The 13,664-nt window shown below is 34.4% G+C and overlaps 16 protein-coding genes across 16 annotated transcripts, besides 1 other annotated feature; 11 read left to right on the forward strand and 5 right to left on the reverse strand.

The window, feature by feature from the left end:
* The first annotated feature begins 64 nt into the window (after positions 1-64).
* Positions 65-13,664: part of a mobile genetic element that runs on past the window's edge.
* On the reverse strand, positions 1,054-2,013 carry TVAGG3_0722180 (uncharacterized protein; the record flags this gene model as incomplete). The annotated part of the gene is made up of 1 exon (XM_051244169.1): positions 1,054-2,013. The coding sequence occupies one exon, from the start codon at positions 2,011-2,013 to the stop codon at positions 1,054-1,056; it is 960 nt and encodes a 319-aa protein (XP_051090756.1).
* Positions 2,031-2,432, forward strand: TVAGG3_0722190 (uncharacterized protein; the record flags this gene model as incomplete). Its single annotated transcript, XM_051244170.1, has 1 exon — positions 2,031-2,432. The coding sequence occupies one exon, from the start codon at positions 2,031-2,033 to the stop codon at positions 2,430-2,432; it is 402 nt and encodes a 133-aa protein (XP_051090757.1).
* TVAGG3_0722200 (uncharacterized protein) lies at positions 2,452-2,607 on the forward strand (the record flags this gene model as incomplete). Its single annotated transcript, XM_051244171.1, has 1 exon — positions 2,452-2,607. The coding sequence occupies one exon, from the start codon at positions 2,452-2,454 to the stop codon at positions 2,605-2,607; it is 156 nt and encodes a 51-aa protein (XP_051090758.1).
* Positions 2,627-3,211, forward strand: TVAGG3_0722210 (phage tail repeat-like family; the record flags this gene model as incomplete). Its single annotated transcript, XM_051244172.1, has 1 exon — positions 2,627-3,211. The coding sequence occupies one exon, from the start codon at positions 2,627-2,629 to the stop codon at positions 3,209-3,211; it is 585 nt and encodes a 194-aa protein (XP_051090759.1).
* Positions 3,259-3,963, forward strand: TVAGG3_0722220 (uncharacterized protein; the record flags this gene model as incomplete). The annotated part of the gene is made up of 1 exon (XM_051244173.1): positions 3,259-3,963. The coding sequence occupies one exon, from the start codon at positions 3,259-3,261 to the stop codon at positions 3,961-3,963; it is 705 nt and encodes a 234-aa protein (XP_051090760.1).
* Positions 4,023-4,883, forward strand: TVAGG3_0722230 (uncharacterized protein; the record flags this gene model as incomplete). Its single annotated transcript, XM_051244174.1, has 1 exon — positions 4,023-4,883. The coding sequence occupies one exon, from the start codon at positions 4,023-4,025 to the stop codon at positions 4,881-4,883; it is 861 nt and encodes a 286-aa protein (XP_051090761.1).
* Positions 5,110-5,772, forward strand: TVAGG3_0722240 (uncharacterized protein; the record flags this gene model as incomplete). The annotated part of the gene is made up of 1 exon (XM_051244175.1): positions 5,110-5,772. The coding sequence occupies one exon, from the start codon at positions 5,110-5,112 to the stop codon at positions 5,770-5,772; it is 663 nt and encodes a 220-aa protein (XP_051090762.1).
* TVAGG3_0722250 (organellar and viral DNA polymerase type B) lies at positions 6,055-6,969 on the forward strand (the record flags this gene model as incomplete). The annotated part of the gene is made up of 1 exon (XM_001303930.1): positions 6,055-6,969. The coding sequence occupies one exon, from the start codon at positions 6,055-6,057 to the stop codon at positions 6,967-6,969; it is 915 nt and encodes a 304-aa protein (XP_001303931.1).
* TVAGG3_0722260 (organellar and viral DNA polymerase type B) lies at positions 7,266-7,880 on the forward strand (the record flags this gene model as incomplete). The annotated part of the gene is made up of 1 exon (XM_001303931.1): positions 7,266-7,880. The coding sequence occupies one exon, from the start codon at positions 7,266-7,268 to the stop codon at positions 7,878-7,880; it is 615 nt and encodes a 204-aa protein (XP_001303932.1).
* Positions 7,969-8,474, forward strand: TVAGG3_0722270 (KilA, N-terminal/APSES-type HTH, DNA-binding family; the record flags this gene model as incomplete). The annotated part of the gene is made up of 1 exon (XM_001303932.2): positions 7,969-8,474. A coding segment is annotated over one exon (506 nt), but the record flags the coding sequence as incomplete, so codon positions are not given.
* TVAGG3_0722280 (heavy chain-related family) lies at positions 8,998-9,567 on the forward strand (the record flags this gene model as incomplete). The annotated part of the gene is made up of 1 exon (XM_051244176.1): positions 8,998-9,567. One exon carries the CDS (start codon positions 8,998-9,000, stop codon positions 9,565-9,567), a length of 570 nt encoding a protein of 189 aa, XP_051090763.1.
* TVAGG3_0722290 (protein of unknown function, DUF4106 family) lies at positions 9,677-10,433 on the reverse strand (the record flags this gene model as incomplete). Its single annotated transcript, XM_051244177.1, has 1 exon — positions 9,677-10,433. A coding segment is annotated over one exon (757 nt), but the record flags the coding sequence as incomplete, so codon positions are not given.
* On the forward strand, positions 10,637-10,924 carry TVAGG3_0722300 (uncharacterized protein; the record flags this gene model as incomplete). Its single annotated transcript, XM_051244178.1, has 1 exon — positions 10,637-10,924. A coding segment is annotated over one exon (288 nt), but the record flags the coding sequence as incomplete, so codon positions are not given.
* TVAGG3_0722310 (protein of unknown function, DUF4108 family) lies at positions 10,941-11,261 on the reverse strand (the record flags this gene model as incomplete). Its single annotated transcript, XM_051244179.1, has 1 exon — positions 10,941-11,261. A coding segment is annotated over one exon (321 nt), but the record flags the coding sequence as incomplete, so codon positions are not given.
* Positions 11,402-11,986, reverse strand: TVAGG3_0722320 (His-Me finger endonucleases family; the record flags this gene model as incomplete). Its single annotated transcript, XM_051244180.1, has 1 exon — positions 11,402-11,986. One exon carries the CDS (start codon positions 11,984-11,986, stop codon positions 11,402-11,404), a length of 585 nt encoding a protein of 194 aa, XP_051090767.1.
* TVAGG3_0722330 (uncharacterized protein) lies at positions 12,020-13,009 on the reverse strand (the record flags this gene model as incomplete). The annotated part of the gene is made up of 1 exon (XM_051244181.1): positions 12,020-13,009. The coding sequence occupies one exon, from the start codon at positions 13,007-13,009 to the stop codon at positions 12,020-12,022; it is 990 nt and encodes a 329-aa protein (XP_051090768.1).

Genomic DNA, 13,664 nt, shown 5'->3' on the forward strand with positions numbered 1-13,664 from the left:
TCTTTTGAAAGCAGATATTGACAACAAAGCTGACAAAGAGTATGTTGACGATGAGTTAGCACGTGTGGCTAGTGCGTTAGTGAAGAAGGCAGATAAGGAATATGTGAATGAAAAAGATGAAAAAATTATAGAAAGGGTTGAATGGTACCATGAACGGACAACAAAGATTTTAAAAGGTAAAGCCGATACAGGGTGGGTTTCAGGATGTTTAGACCTTAAAGCGGATAAGAACCATACACATACCATTGCAAATATTACAAACTTACAAGAAACCTTAAACAGGAAAAGTGACGTTGGACATACACATACCATTGCAAATATTACAAACTTACAAGAAACCTTAAACAGGAAAAGTGACGTTGGACATACACATAGCTTCTTCGCAACTGTTGGTATAGAAAATATTGAAGGAACGGTTCAAGAAAACTGGTGGGGATGCAATATATTGTAAACCTCCTAACTTTCCACAAGGTTTAACATCGGATGACGACATAACAACGATGAGAAACATTAGATGTAGAGATGTTTATGTCATGGAGGATGAACATAATATTAAATTCACTGCTCAAGATTTATATGACAAGAAAGCAGACAAAAACGAGCTTCAAACATTAAAGACAGAAATACTTCAAACCATTTTACCAGTTGGTTCTATTTATACGTCAATGGAACTCTACCAGACCAGAAGTAGTACTTGGTTTTGGAACTTGGACTCAAATATTCGAAAGTTTTTTTGTATTGTGCACACACTCCAAAGAAAACAGGTGGAAGTAAAACGATATCTGTCGACAACTTGCCACCACATAGTCATTCTGGTACAACAAACTTTTCTGGCGACCATAGCCACTCATTAAGAGACCACCCATTATACAACTCAGAGTATGAAGCTGGCTATGACGTTTTATCTCCAGATTATAACCATTCAGCAAAAAAGACTTTTCGACAAACTGAACCAGGAGGAAACCACCAACATACTTTTACAACAACATCTACAGGACTAGGTAAAAAATACATGCCACCTTACATGACAGTTTGTGCATGGTATAGAATTGCTTAGTCGTCATTTTCAACTTCTTTAGCATATTCGTCAGGAGTTGTCTTATATTTGTTAGGAACTGTCTTTGAAAGTATACCACCTTGAACCTTAACAAGTTTGAAACGAGGTCTGACAATAGTAGTTTTATCTTCTGCTTGCAGTCTGTACATTTTGCCATGTTTGCCTAAAACTTCATAATATTCTCTTGTATACTTTCTTCTATTTTTACGAACACGAACGTGAGTACCTGTCGAGTTCCCATTGTTGTCATAGTCAATAGTATTTTCATATGGGTCGCGTTTAGGTATTTCTATTTTTACTTTGTCACCTTTCTGAAGTTTGAAGCCTGGCATTCTTTCTTGTTTGTCTCTTTTGACTAAACTATTAAATATATAGTCTTTCTCTAAGTCGGGGTTGTTTTTCATTTCTTCGGGGGAGTGGTTTCCCAAACCTTTTTGTTTACGGTTATTGTAAATATTTAAAACTTGTCTCATCTTTGCCATGGAGAAGTGTCTGTACTTGTCGTCATATGACATTTCATCTACCTCACCACCTTGTGGTTGATTTAAGTCTCTTAAGATTTTTATACAACTGTCAATGACACCAAGAGCAGAATGGTTTTGGTCGACAATGAAATATTGGTTTACATTTTTTGAACGCAGATAGTTTTTAATATCGTCTGATTTGAAAGAACGTTCACAGTCAGATGTCAGTTTTGTTGGATGGTATTTGTCAACGAATATTGTCAAAGCAGTTTTCACATCTAAAATATTTTTGGACTGTAATGGTATGGCTTCACAGTATCTTGTGTTTTGACCGACAAATATTAGCCAGTATGGTGGTCCATCTTCTCTATACCTCGGAATGTTTTCCAAGATATCCATAAACCAAGCATTTGGTGTTGAACTAAAGATTTTTATCATGAGTGCTTTCTTTGTCGCTTTAGAAACATAGGGGTCCTTGTTTGGATTCGTCATTTTTTACCCTATAAGAAATGGGTTTATTTGGCGCATTAGCAGGAGTTGCATCCAGATTTTTGCCCGCAGTGGGAACAATAGCCAGAGGTGCATTTGGAATTGGAAGGAAGATTTTGAGTACATTAGGTATACTGAAAGAGAAAGCACAACCTATTATACAAACTGTACAGAAAGGTTGGGAGGTAGCACGAGATGCAGCAAATCTTATTCCAAATCCTGAAACAAGAGGAAAAGTTCAAGGATGGATGGACAATGTAGGAAGAGAAGCAGGAAACTACTATAACAAAGCAAATGACTACTATAACCAAGCAGGGCACTATATGGACCAAGGTGAAAGATTCTTTAACAGAGGATATAACCATGCACAACAATGGGTAAACAACAACCAACCTCAACCGCCTCAAACTTGGGGAATGTAAAATTTTTTACTGAGATGAAATGAACAATACAGCATTGAGACAAATGGGCTCAAGATGGATTTGTCGGCTTCCAGCAGTTACACAACCACGTGTTTGTCAAGTTCTTCCTATACCTCAAGAAGTTTTAGACCGACTTAAAAAACCTAAACAACCAGTTGAAAACAAACCAAACTAAAATTTTTTACTGAGATGAAATGACCGAAGAAGTTGAAACGGTAGATTTGACACCACAAACAAAAAGTTCAGAACCATTGTCAAAACCTGTCAAAGAACTTACAGATGAAGAGAAAAATTCAATAATAGAAAGTGCCAGGTCTGGAAATACAAACCCTAACTACAAAGTCACTTTTCATAGAAATGGAACGGCTAGTATCTCAAAAAAGAAACAGACTCTCACAAATAAAATATTGAAGTCTGAAGGAGCTTTCGAGACAACAGATGGGAAGGTATTCTTCACCGACCAACAGTTCATTATAGAACATCTCATTGACTTAGAGTCGAAATATTCTAAACTTTACAACAAACACAAAAAGTTGAAAGGAAAACAAAAACAAATGGCATATGATATTTATGAAGATGTTGACGACACAACTGTTCCTGCAAGTGAAGTAAAGTCAGGTGAACCAAAAAGTGACGAAAAACCGATAGAAGAAGGTGAGCCAAAAACTGAAGATAAACCAAAACCAAAGGTTAGTTTCCAAACTAAACCAAGTCAACCTTCATTAGCTGGTATGGGTTGGCGTCAAAGACTTATGGCAGCAGGCGGTTATGTAAAGTAAAGAAAAAAAAACATTTTTTTATTTTTATAAAAATGCCCCCGTATAGAATGGATAGAAGGTCTGCTAGAATAAAAGCAGAGTTAGAAAGATATGGTTGGAAAGTTTCAAAGAAGTTTAAATATAGGAAGGGAAGACCCATAAAAGTCTATGACAAACTGGCTGGTCTGACCTATGAAATGGACTTAGAAACCGCGCGCGCAAATTATCCAAACAGGTTAGAGAGGTTAGAAGAAGAACGTCTTATGGACATGCCTTTCGATGTTTCTGAGCCTCAAGTTGAAGGACACGACGGCTTTGCCAGATTCTACTGGAAACATGACGAACAATTGCATCCTTTGAGAAGGAAAAAAGGGAAGGGTGAAGACAAACATGCTCCCATGGAAAGAACAAGATATGCATATGAGAAGTATCGTGAAGTTAGAAGTCAAATTACATCTGGTCGAACCTTTACAGTAAACTTTGACGAAGGAAAGAACAAAGAAGGCTTCATGGGTGTACTTGCTGCAATTCAAGACGGAAATAAGAAAGGATACAATCTCAGACTAACCGTAACAGATTTGGACGGTCATATATACTATGCACATGGCAATGTCACAACAGCCGCACAACTTCTTGACGCTTTCAAGACTACAAAGAGAGAACAAATGGTTGACTCCGACTCAGACATTTTGAATGCAATTGAAGGAATTGCAAGTGTCAAGTTCGAACGATACCAACCTAACCCTCAAGCAGTCAGACAACATGTTTGTTAGATGAGAAATATGAAGTAAAAACGTTTACTTTTAAAACAGTATATTTTTACATATATTAAATGTTTCAGGTTGAAAAACAAAGAACAAAAGTAGCAGATACAAAACCGTTAGACTATATCTATACAAACGCTGGTAGGACTGTATCAGATGAAGAAATTTCATCCCGTTCATACAGGTTTGACTATCCAATTCGTTGGCTTCAAAGTCCTTCAGATGCAAAGGCAATAGGATTTAGAAGAGTTTTGTTTTCAAAAAGAACTAACGCGTTTATGTTTGCAGTATATTTTCACGGTCAATATAGAGGTTCTGATGGTCTACTAGACAAATTTGATGAAATGAGAATCTTTACAGTTCGTTCAGACGAAAGTCTTGAGAAGACTCTAAATGACTTTCAAACTCAAATAAACAAATACTACTGGGAATTGCAAGAAAAATACGACTCTCTACTAAACGGAACATACTATCTGAAACTAGAATATGACAAGATGAACTCCACAGTTTCATTTCAAAGGATTGAAAATAACCCTCCAAGAGATACACAGTTTTTATTTTGGCAAGTAGACAAACGTTCTTGGGCACAATTTCTTCGGTTACTAAACCAGAACGAACCATTACCACCTGACGGTCCGTTCTGGTTTATACGCCCACCAACAGATTTGACAGTTTATAGAAACGTGTTTGACCCTCAAAATGTTATGTGTCATGCAAGTTTCAGTTCAAGCAACAATAGTTTTCTTTGTATTGGTAAGGACTTTTATGACTTTGCTTCTAAATTCTACGAACCACCGAGTAACAGTTTCTCTGACTTTCAAGTTTGGTTCACAACAAATGGTGTGCAACATATTGTTCCATTGTACTACGACTTTTATCTCGAATTGTCTTTCATATATAACTACGGAGAAGTGCTGAAAAAGTATTGAAAAATATATTTTAGGTGAAGAGGTGAGATTTCACCTCTTTTCTCACCTGTTTTCTCACCCGTTGAATTTTCATGAATTTCCTTAAGATAGAAAAAGTGAGTTAAAATGAGATTTTTATCGTTGTGGTCCGACGGTTAAGCCACAAACGAATGTCCGACGGTTAAGCCACAAACGAATGTCCGACGGTTAAGCCAAAAATATTTTTTATTTTTATTGTAAGAACAGTATGACAGTCGAAGCAAAAACGTTCACGAACAAATCTAATGGCGAAACATTCACAAAAGGCACTTACAACGGTATTGAAGTCTTACGTAGAGACAAGGATGGTTATATAAATGTAACAAATATGTGTCAGCAGTTTAGGAAAGACTTTAGAAGGTTGTTGGAAAATAAGTCCTGGGAAGAGTATTTTAAGGCATTTTGTGAAGAATATACCAACCCGCGGAATTCCGCGGGTTGCTTTTTATACAATGTTCATGCAGGAATTCCTGATGAAATCAAACAGGTTAGAGGAATGTATGTAGACCCAAGACTCGTAAACTATATTGCAATGTGGGCTTCTCCAAAATATTGTATAGCAGTTGGAAAAATTCTGGACTCCATAGACAAGAAAGTTCATGAGAAGTTAGATGAAGAAGAACTTGAAGATACAGTAGAGAATGCAAAACCTTTGTTCGAAGAAGAAGTTAGAAAAATGCATGAAAAACAAATAGAACATGAACGTGAGATATGTTCTGGTTATAGAGACTCGCCATACGAACTAGACCAATGGGAACAAGAAGATTTAAAGAGAGAATTTAGAGAATATGAACTCGCTAAGATAGCATTAGAAGCTGCAGAAAAGAAGTTAAAAGTTTGGGGTCGTTTTGTACAAAAATATTGTGAGTAAATGAACCATTTTTTTCGACAAAAATATATTTTAGGTGAAGAGGTGAGATTTCACCTCTTTTTTCACCTGTTTTTTCACCCTCATTTCTACCACCGTAGAAAACACACAAAACTCTTGAATTTGTTGCTGAACTCGACAAAAATATATTTTAGGTGAAGAGGTGAGATTTCACCTCTTTTTTCACCTCTTTTTTCACCCGTTGGATTTTCATGAATTTCCTTAAGATAAAAAATATATTTTAGTTTTTTATAAAATATTTTTTTTTATTTTTATTGTAAGAACATGTTAGCAACAACAGCACCAAACTCGTTAGTTATGAATCCTACGTCAATGTTAGTAGAAATGAAAAGCTTCATTCCTTCTTCATATACTTTCGAAACAGAAATCCAGAAGATAAAGCAAGAACTTCTCCAAGGAGATTTAGACTGTAGTGCGAAAGATGAAACAAATGAACAGTATCTTTATGAAATGCAGGATATTATTGACCATCTACCTAAACTTCCTGAAATACAACAACAAAAGCTTACTATTCCTGAATTCGATGAAATAGAAGTCAAAGCAACTGACTCAGTAGAAATAAAGAAGTTCATACGAAAGGTTAACTATGAGTTTCTTGGATTTCATTGCAACCACAAAGTCATGGACAAAGATTGCGATATGGTATATAAAAATGTTTCTGACATATATAAATCTGGGGAGTTTAAGACCTACGACAACTTTGTTTCGTTAGTTGCTGAATGTGTATGGCAGATAAGAGATAAAGATAGAAGAGGTAAGATATGGAATGAACAGATAAAACCCGCAACTTTTGAGTTAAAGAGAGCAATTGACGCCTTAGTCATACTAGCAGGTAAGGTTTCAGAATATAACGCAAAAATGAACCCGCAATGTTCTAAATGTAAGGCAGCAATGAGGAAATATAACTACTCCGTCAAAGAGATAGAACGTATGCGAAACGACTATGCAGATTTAAAGAAAGAAGCAGAGAAACCAGCAGAAGATAAAATGGACATGTTGACATTTCTGAACAAAAACTATCCAACAGCAGACGATTTCCTTCTTTCAGATGTCAAGAAGAAATATAAAGAAACCTTCGGTATCGTTAAAACATTTGACATACTAAAAGAAGAAATAGAAGCTACGAAATTGTTTAGAATTTCAAATATACATCGTACAATTCATGTAAAACGCTTATAAAATAACTGAGGTGAAAAAACAGGTGAAAAAAGAGGTGAAATCTCACCTCTTCACCTAAAATATATTTTTGGGTCATTTACGCTCATTACGAAGAAGTTTTGACAAAACATTTACGATGAAATCATGAAAATTCATGAGGTGAAAAAACAGGTGAAAAAAGAGGTGAAATCTCACCTCTTCACCTAAAATATATTTTTATTGAATTCAGCAACAAAATTCATGAATTTCCTTAAGACAGAAAAAAAAAGTTAGTTTTTATTTTTTTTATTTTTTTTATTTTGTATGTAAGAACAGAAATGTTAAACATTGAGTTTGAAACAGTTAGAAAGATAGACAATGACACCAAAATGGTTAGAATTGGTGATTTAAACGTAAGATACTCAAAGAAATACAACAAATATTCTTTGTCAGACATTCTAACACTATCTGAAAAGAAAACATCCCACGACTGGGTTAGAAATGCTTCAACTCAGAAAATTTTGACAAGAAATCCTGAGCTTATGATATCGGTAAGATTCTATGGAACAAGAGCATATCTCATCGACAAAAGTCTTATACCAGTAGTTTTGTTATGGATTGACCCAGTTGTTGGATATAATTTCATAACATATGGTTCATTCGACTCAGAACGTTGCAGTGAAGGCTTACTTTACATCGTTCAGAAACCGAAAGACTTCAATACAAAGAGATATAAGATAGGAAGAACATTTAATATAACTAAAAGATATGACTCTACAGTCAATAGAGTTAAGGTTGTGTTTGTTAACGATATGAGAGCTGCAGAAACAGAACTGCTTGAAAAGTTTGAGAAAATGTATGGTGCTCCCACGAAAGGTAAAGAAACGTTTGAAGTAGATGAGATAGATAAAGCTATAAAATTATTTGACGAAGTTGCTGAAAAATACATGTAAAGCGTTTATTTTTGGTCTTTTATACAAGATAGAAAATAACGCTAATTTTATTTTTTTTTATTTTTTTATTTTGTATGTAAAGACAGATATGTCAACAACAGAGAACACAACAACAGTTATAGTCCATGAAGCTATAAATGAAGAATATGAGTACATACAGTATAACAAACAGTTACGTCTCATTCGTTCGGTCAAAGATGACATGTACCAAATGCAAAGTATTTTGACAGCATGTTTTGCTCCAGATACTAAGCTTCCTAAAGACTGGTTTAGGAACCAAAGCACTATTGAACTATTAAATGAAGCACAGCGAGACATACTTTTTTCTGAAAATCGTGAAGAACAGCGAGTGGGAGAAAAACCCCAGTCGCCAAAACTCTATGAAAATCGTGAAAAATTGCCAAACGGTTTGAGAGGATATTATGTACATAGACTTCTTGTAAATAATGTGGCACAATGGGCTTCAGCTCGCTATTCATGGTATGTTTGTAAACTTCTTGACGAAATTCATAGACAAGAACGTGAAGAGCTAGAGAACAAGCTTGAAGCAAAAGACAAAAGCATTCAGAAAAGAATACCACGTTCGGTACCAAAAGGAAAGGAAAAGAACTATAAGTATATGATTTATACTGAAGAGATGGAAAATGAAGAAGACAGAGATATGGTTATGTTGCATTAGTCAGAAGAAAACAACAAAAGCTTTTACGACCTTGCTAAGATTTACAAATCTGACAGAAATTGGTTCTATCGCGAAAACTTACCGATTTCAATGACCCCAAATGAAGATGTGAAACAAATAGTTCAAGATACGTTACCTCAAACACACTATGATATGAAAGGTTGTACAATACTTACCTTCAAAGAAGATTTGCCGCTACTGAAGGAAAAAATAACAGAGTATTTTGACAACTTCAAACAAGTAGAGTAGATGAACCATTTATTTTTCAAGCTTGACACCAAAGATGGCTCAGGTAGCTCTATAAAGTAAATTGCCTCATCTGCTGGGTCTATGTCGGTCATTGTTTCAAGACAAGTCTTTTATTGTTTCAAGACAATGTTGTACTTTTTCAAGACAATGTTGTATAAATTCAGTACAATATTGTACTTTTTCAGAACAATGTTGTATAAATTCAGTACAATGTTGTATAAATTCAGTACAATGTCTCTCAAATTTGAGTACGGCTGTACTTTTTCAGAACAAGTCTTGAACTTTTTCAGAACAATGTTGTACTTTTTCAAGACAATGTTGTACTTTTTCAAGACAATGTTGTACTTTTTCAAGACAATGTTGTATAAATTCAGTACAATATTGTACTTTTTCAGAACAATGTTGTATAAATTCAGTACAATGTTGTATAAATTCAGTACAATGTCTCTCAAATTTGAGTACGGCTGTACTTTTTCAGAACAAGTCTTGAACTTTTTCAGAACAATGTTGTACTTTTTCAAGACAATGTTGTACTTTTTCAAGACAATGTTGTACTTTTTCAAGACAATGTTGTACTTTTTCAAGACAATATTGTACTTTTTCAAGACAATATTATATTGTTTCAGAACAAAGACGGTTAAGACACAAACGAATGTCCGACGTACCACCAACCGAGTCCATTCCACAGCCAGAAGAACCGACAGCCCCAGCACCACAACAGACTTACTAAGACTAAACACTTACATTTTTCAAGCTTGACCCCTCACAATTTGAACTTTGTTCGCGTAGATGTGAATTCTGAAAGAAGTATGAGGGTCTTGTATGACTTTGTACTTCTCCCATAGTTCATGTCTGTCAAACTTACCTGCCATGGACTCTTTCATAAGTTCCATGAAATCGTCTTCGGACAATCCAGGGAAAAGTACAATGTCAGTAAGTATTCTCTTTACATCCTTACTTAAACTCTTGGCTGTCTGTACACAAATGACAACTGAGATGTTAAAGTGTCTGAGCTTCTTAAGAATTCGACACATGTCTTGTTCTCTGTTCTTTAACAAAGGATGAGAAGCAAAGTCATCTAAGATAAGAAGACATCTGTGAGGGTAAGTCTTCCAATCGTAAGATTGCAATTTCTTCGAAATGTATTCTATCTCTTTCTGTTTGTTTCTGAAGTGTTTCTTCTCTAATATTCTCTGCATTTCCTCATTTGGGTCTTTAAACTTCGAATTGACATACTCATTTATAGCATTGTACTTCAAAACTCTTCTTTGGTACTTCTTTATCCAATCTAACAACTCAGAGTCTTTTATACATACTAACTTAGACTTCTTTATAATATCTTTGAACGAATTGACGGTTTGATCGAATTGACCAGAAGTACTACAAATAACAACTAACTCATAGAATGGGTTCTTCTCATCTAGTTCTTGTTGTTGTGCAGCCATTTTAAGATAAGTGAAAGTCTTACCCGACCCAGGTGGTGCGATTAGACCTGTTATACCATTCTGAGCAAATAAGAACTTGTCATGTATGGGTTTTATCTGAGCATTTTCTAACTTCCTCTTGTTCTTATTTAAAACATTCTCAAATTTCTTGTCAATGTCAGCAAACTTTTTTTCTAACATATTTTAGAAAAATTAAAATTTTTATCTTTTAGAAAATGTCTAGCGATTTCGCTATCTATATTCGAGACAAACTTTTCGACTCTAAAACATCTGTCGACCATAAAATCTTACATAGTGTAAACAAGAAAGGTGAATTTGTTCTAAAGTTCTGTTTCTGGGAATATGACAAGAACCATAAAACATTAGGCAGAGAAGTCTTAAAATTTGTCAATGACAGACTTGTTGACAGAGATGACGCCGATTGGAAAGATGAAGTCCAACAAAAGTTCTTAGAATGCAAAGAAGACACATGCGCTGTTCTTGAAGATGAAATAGGAAACAGAATAGAAGAGCTATTAAAGGACAAAGAACTTTTACATAAATATGGTTGCGCCAAATTTGACATAACTCCACCAGAGAAGAAGAAGAAGAGAGAAAAGAAAGAAAAGAAAGTAGAAGAAGAGAAAAAAGAACCTGAACCAGTTCCAGAGAAAAAGAAATTTGACATGTAAAAATAAAATTTTATTTTTAGAACATTTCTGGGTCAATGTCAATGTTCTCTTCCTCTTTAGGAGCAAACACTGGCTTAGACTCTAAAATCTTTTTACCCAATTTACCTTGAACTTCAACTATCTTAGACTCATAATATTCATAGTCGTCTGCTTTCTTTGGTTCATAAGGTATAACAAGTTTGTATGCTTTGCCTTCTTTAAGGTTTGAGAACCTTCTGTCAAAATTTTCTTTGACTGCTAACAAACCTTCTATGTCTAAGTCTTCAAATTTCGCACCATTTTTAGTCACAATAGCAAACTTAACGGGTTCGATGTTCCAAACTTTGTCAAATGTAGACTTTTCAAAATGGTAGAAGTAAACATTCAAATATGTGAATGGAGCTAACTTATCTTTGACTTCTGTCATATATTTGTTGACTGAAATATATTTCGTCATCTTTTCTATCGGATAAAAAAATATTTTTTTTTAAAAACGTTTTAAAATGGTATGCCATATAGCTTCTTGAATTTGTTAAGAAATAGTCTAACGTATTTTCCATCTGTATCTCTAGCGTATACATAAGCATAGTCTGCCTTAGTAAAACATACTTGTAATTTTCTATAGTTTACGCCGGTATAAAAGTAGAAAGAGTCCTGTTCTTCGCTGTAGTAGTAAAACTCAAACGTATGCTTGCCATAGTCTGTAATTTCAATTGCTTCATCTTCTAGTTCGTCGACAAATTCGAATACTATATCTCCAAATTTGCTTTTGTTCTTATTGTTTTCAGAACCAGTGACCCAACGTAAGTTTTCAAGTCTATTGTCGTTTCTTATACGGTTTATATGGTCTACAAAAGGTAAATTGTTAGGATTCAGTATAAAATGAGTTGCAATGACAACATGTTTAAGATAGTGTTTTCCACCCATCTTCATATCAGCATATCCGTCATTTCGCTCCCATTCGCTTAAAACTCTTTTTGTCTTTTTGTTTCTGACTTCAAATGACTCACAACAGTGAATTTCATATTTCTCATCTAACAAACAAGTTTCCCAACGGTCTTCTCCAACAAACTCAGCGTACATTTCAAATAAAATAAAAAAATATTTTTTAAAAATTTACTCAGAAAAATTTTTCTTTGTATATACGCCGTTCTGTATGTCTAAAAGATTTTTGACATTTGCCAAGAATGTTCGTTTAGACGCTGCCATATAACCATACTCTTGACAATATTGTTTATATGAATCGTACAATGACCTTTCATCTAATGACACAAAGTTAGTCTCATCTATAAACAGTTCATATACACTCTTGTTTGCTTCTAACAATGTTTGTCTTTCTTCGGTATGTGGAATTTGTCTTGGATTGAACTTAGAAATATCTAATGTCATGAAATATGAGAACAAGTGGTTGTAAAAGTTAGGTGTCAAAGTTTCTGCTAAGTCGTCAAAATATTCTGTATCTTGCATATGAGCTTCTGACGTTCTGACAACTACATATCTTCTGTCAGAACTTTCTAACTTCATCGGAACAGCATTGTTTGAAACCATAATGAAGTTTGCAACATTTTCACAAACTCTTTGGTCTTTATACTTTCTTTCAACAACTCCAACTTTGTCTGTTATAAGACTCTTCAAAGCATCTGAGTTCAAAACTTTTGTTGTATCTATACTTTGAAGTTCATTGCAAACTATAAGTTTCATATTCTCTATTGAGGAGTTAAACTTGCCACAGATGTTTTCTATGTTTGTCATATTCGGGTTCGAATAACCTTCTAACAGTTTGCATAAGATATCTGTAAAGAATGTGTTCTTACCTGTTCCTTGTTTTCCAATTATAATGAGAGCAGTTTCATTTTTAGCACTTGGATATTGTAAGATGTTTGCAAACCAACATAAAATATACTCATAGACTCTTTCGTTTCCATTGCATATAATTTCTTTGACATGGTCTAACCAAGCTTCTATAACATTTTCTTTCCATTCTACTTGTTCGTATTTATATCCAGTGAAGATAGAATAGAAGTTTGGAGATGGTGTATAGAACTTTATACCACGAACTGAAAAATCTTCTAACTTCGACAATAAGATATCCCAAGCATCTAACATTTTCATGCCAACTTGTACAACTTTTATTTTCTTAAGTTTCTGTCTACATTCTTGTTCTGAAACTATGGTTGCTCTTGGTTTGTTAAGACAACATCCCAATCCTTCATGACATAACATTCTGGGGCAGAGTCGACATAAATGACTAAACGTTTCAAATTCTCGACTGCTTTGTTATAGTCTCGAAATGGACACATATTTCTGAACGCTTGGAAGTCATAAAAATCTGAAACGTCTATTCTGTACATTTTATAAAAATAAAAAAAAAATATTTTTTTTATTCTTGACTTTGTTGTTGCATTTGTTCCATTTGTTGCATTTGTTGTTCTTGAGCTATTTGTTGTTGAAGTTGTTCTGTATACAATACTTTCACCAGTTGCATCTTCCAATTCGAAACTTTCTGCCGTCATTGACAAATACATAGGACATAAAAGTTTTACAGGAACAAAGTTTGCGTCGACTAAGGTTAAGTTTATGTTTGCTAAAGTGTTTGAGTTTACTAAAGCTGAAAACTCTGCATTCGAATGAACAATAGGCAAACCAGCAGAGAAAGTGTTGTTTATACGCATGAGTATCTTTTGGTCATAGTAGTTTCTGTCGACATTCGAATAGCACTTTGAACCTAAGTTTGAAACAATATATAAAATAGGTGTACTTA

Source organism: Trichomonas vaginalis, chromosome III (genome assembly GCF_026262505.1).
Source record: "Trichomonas vaginalis G3 chromosome III, whole genome shotgun sequence".
NCBI lineage: Eukaryota > Parabasalia > Trichomonadida > Trichomonadidae > Trichomonas > Trichomonas vaginalis.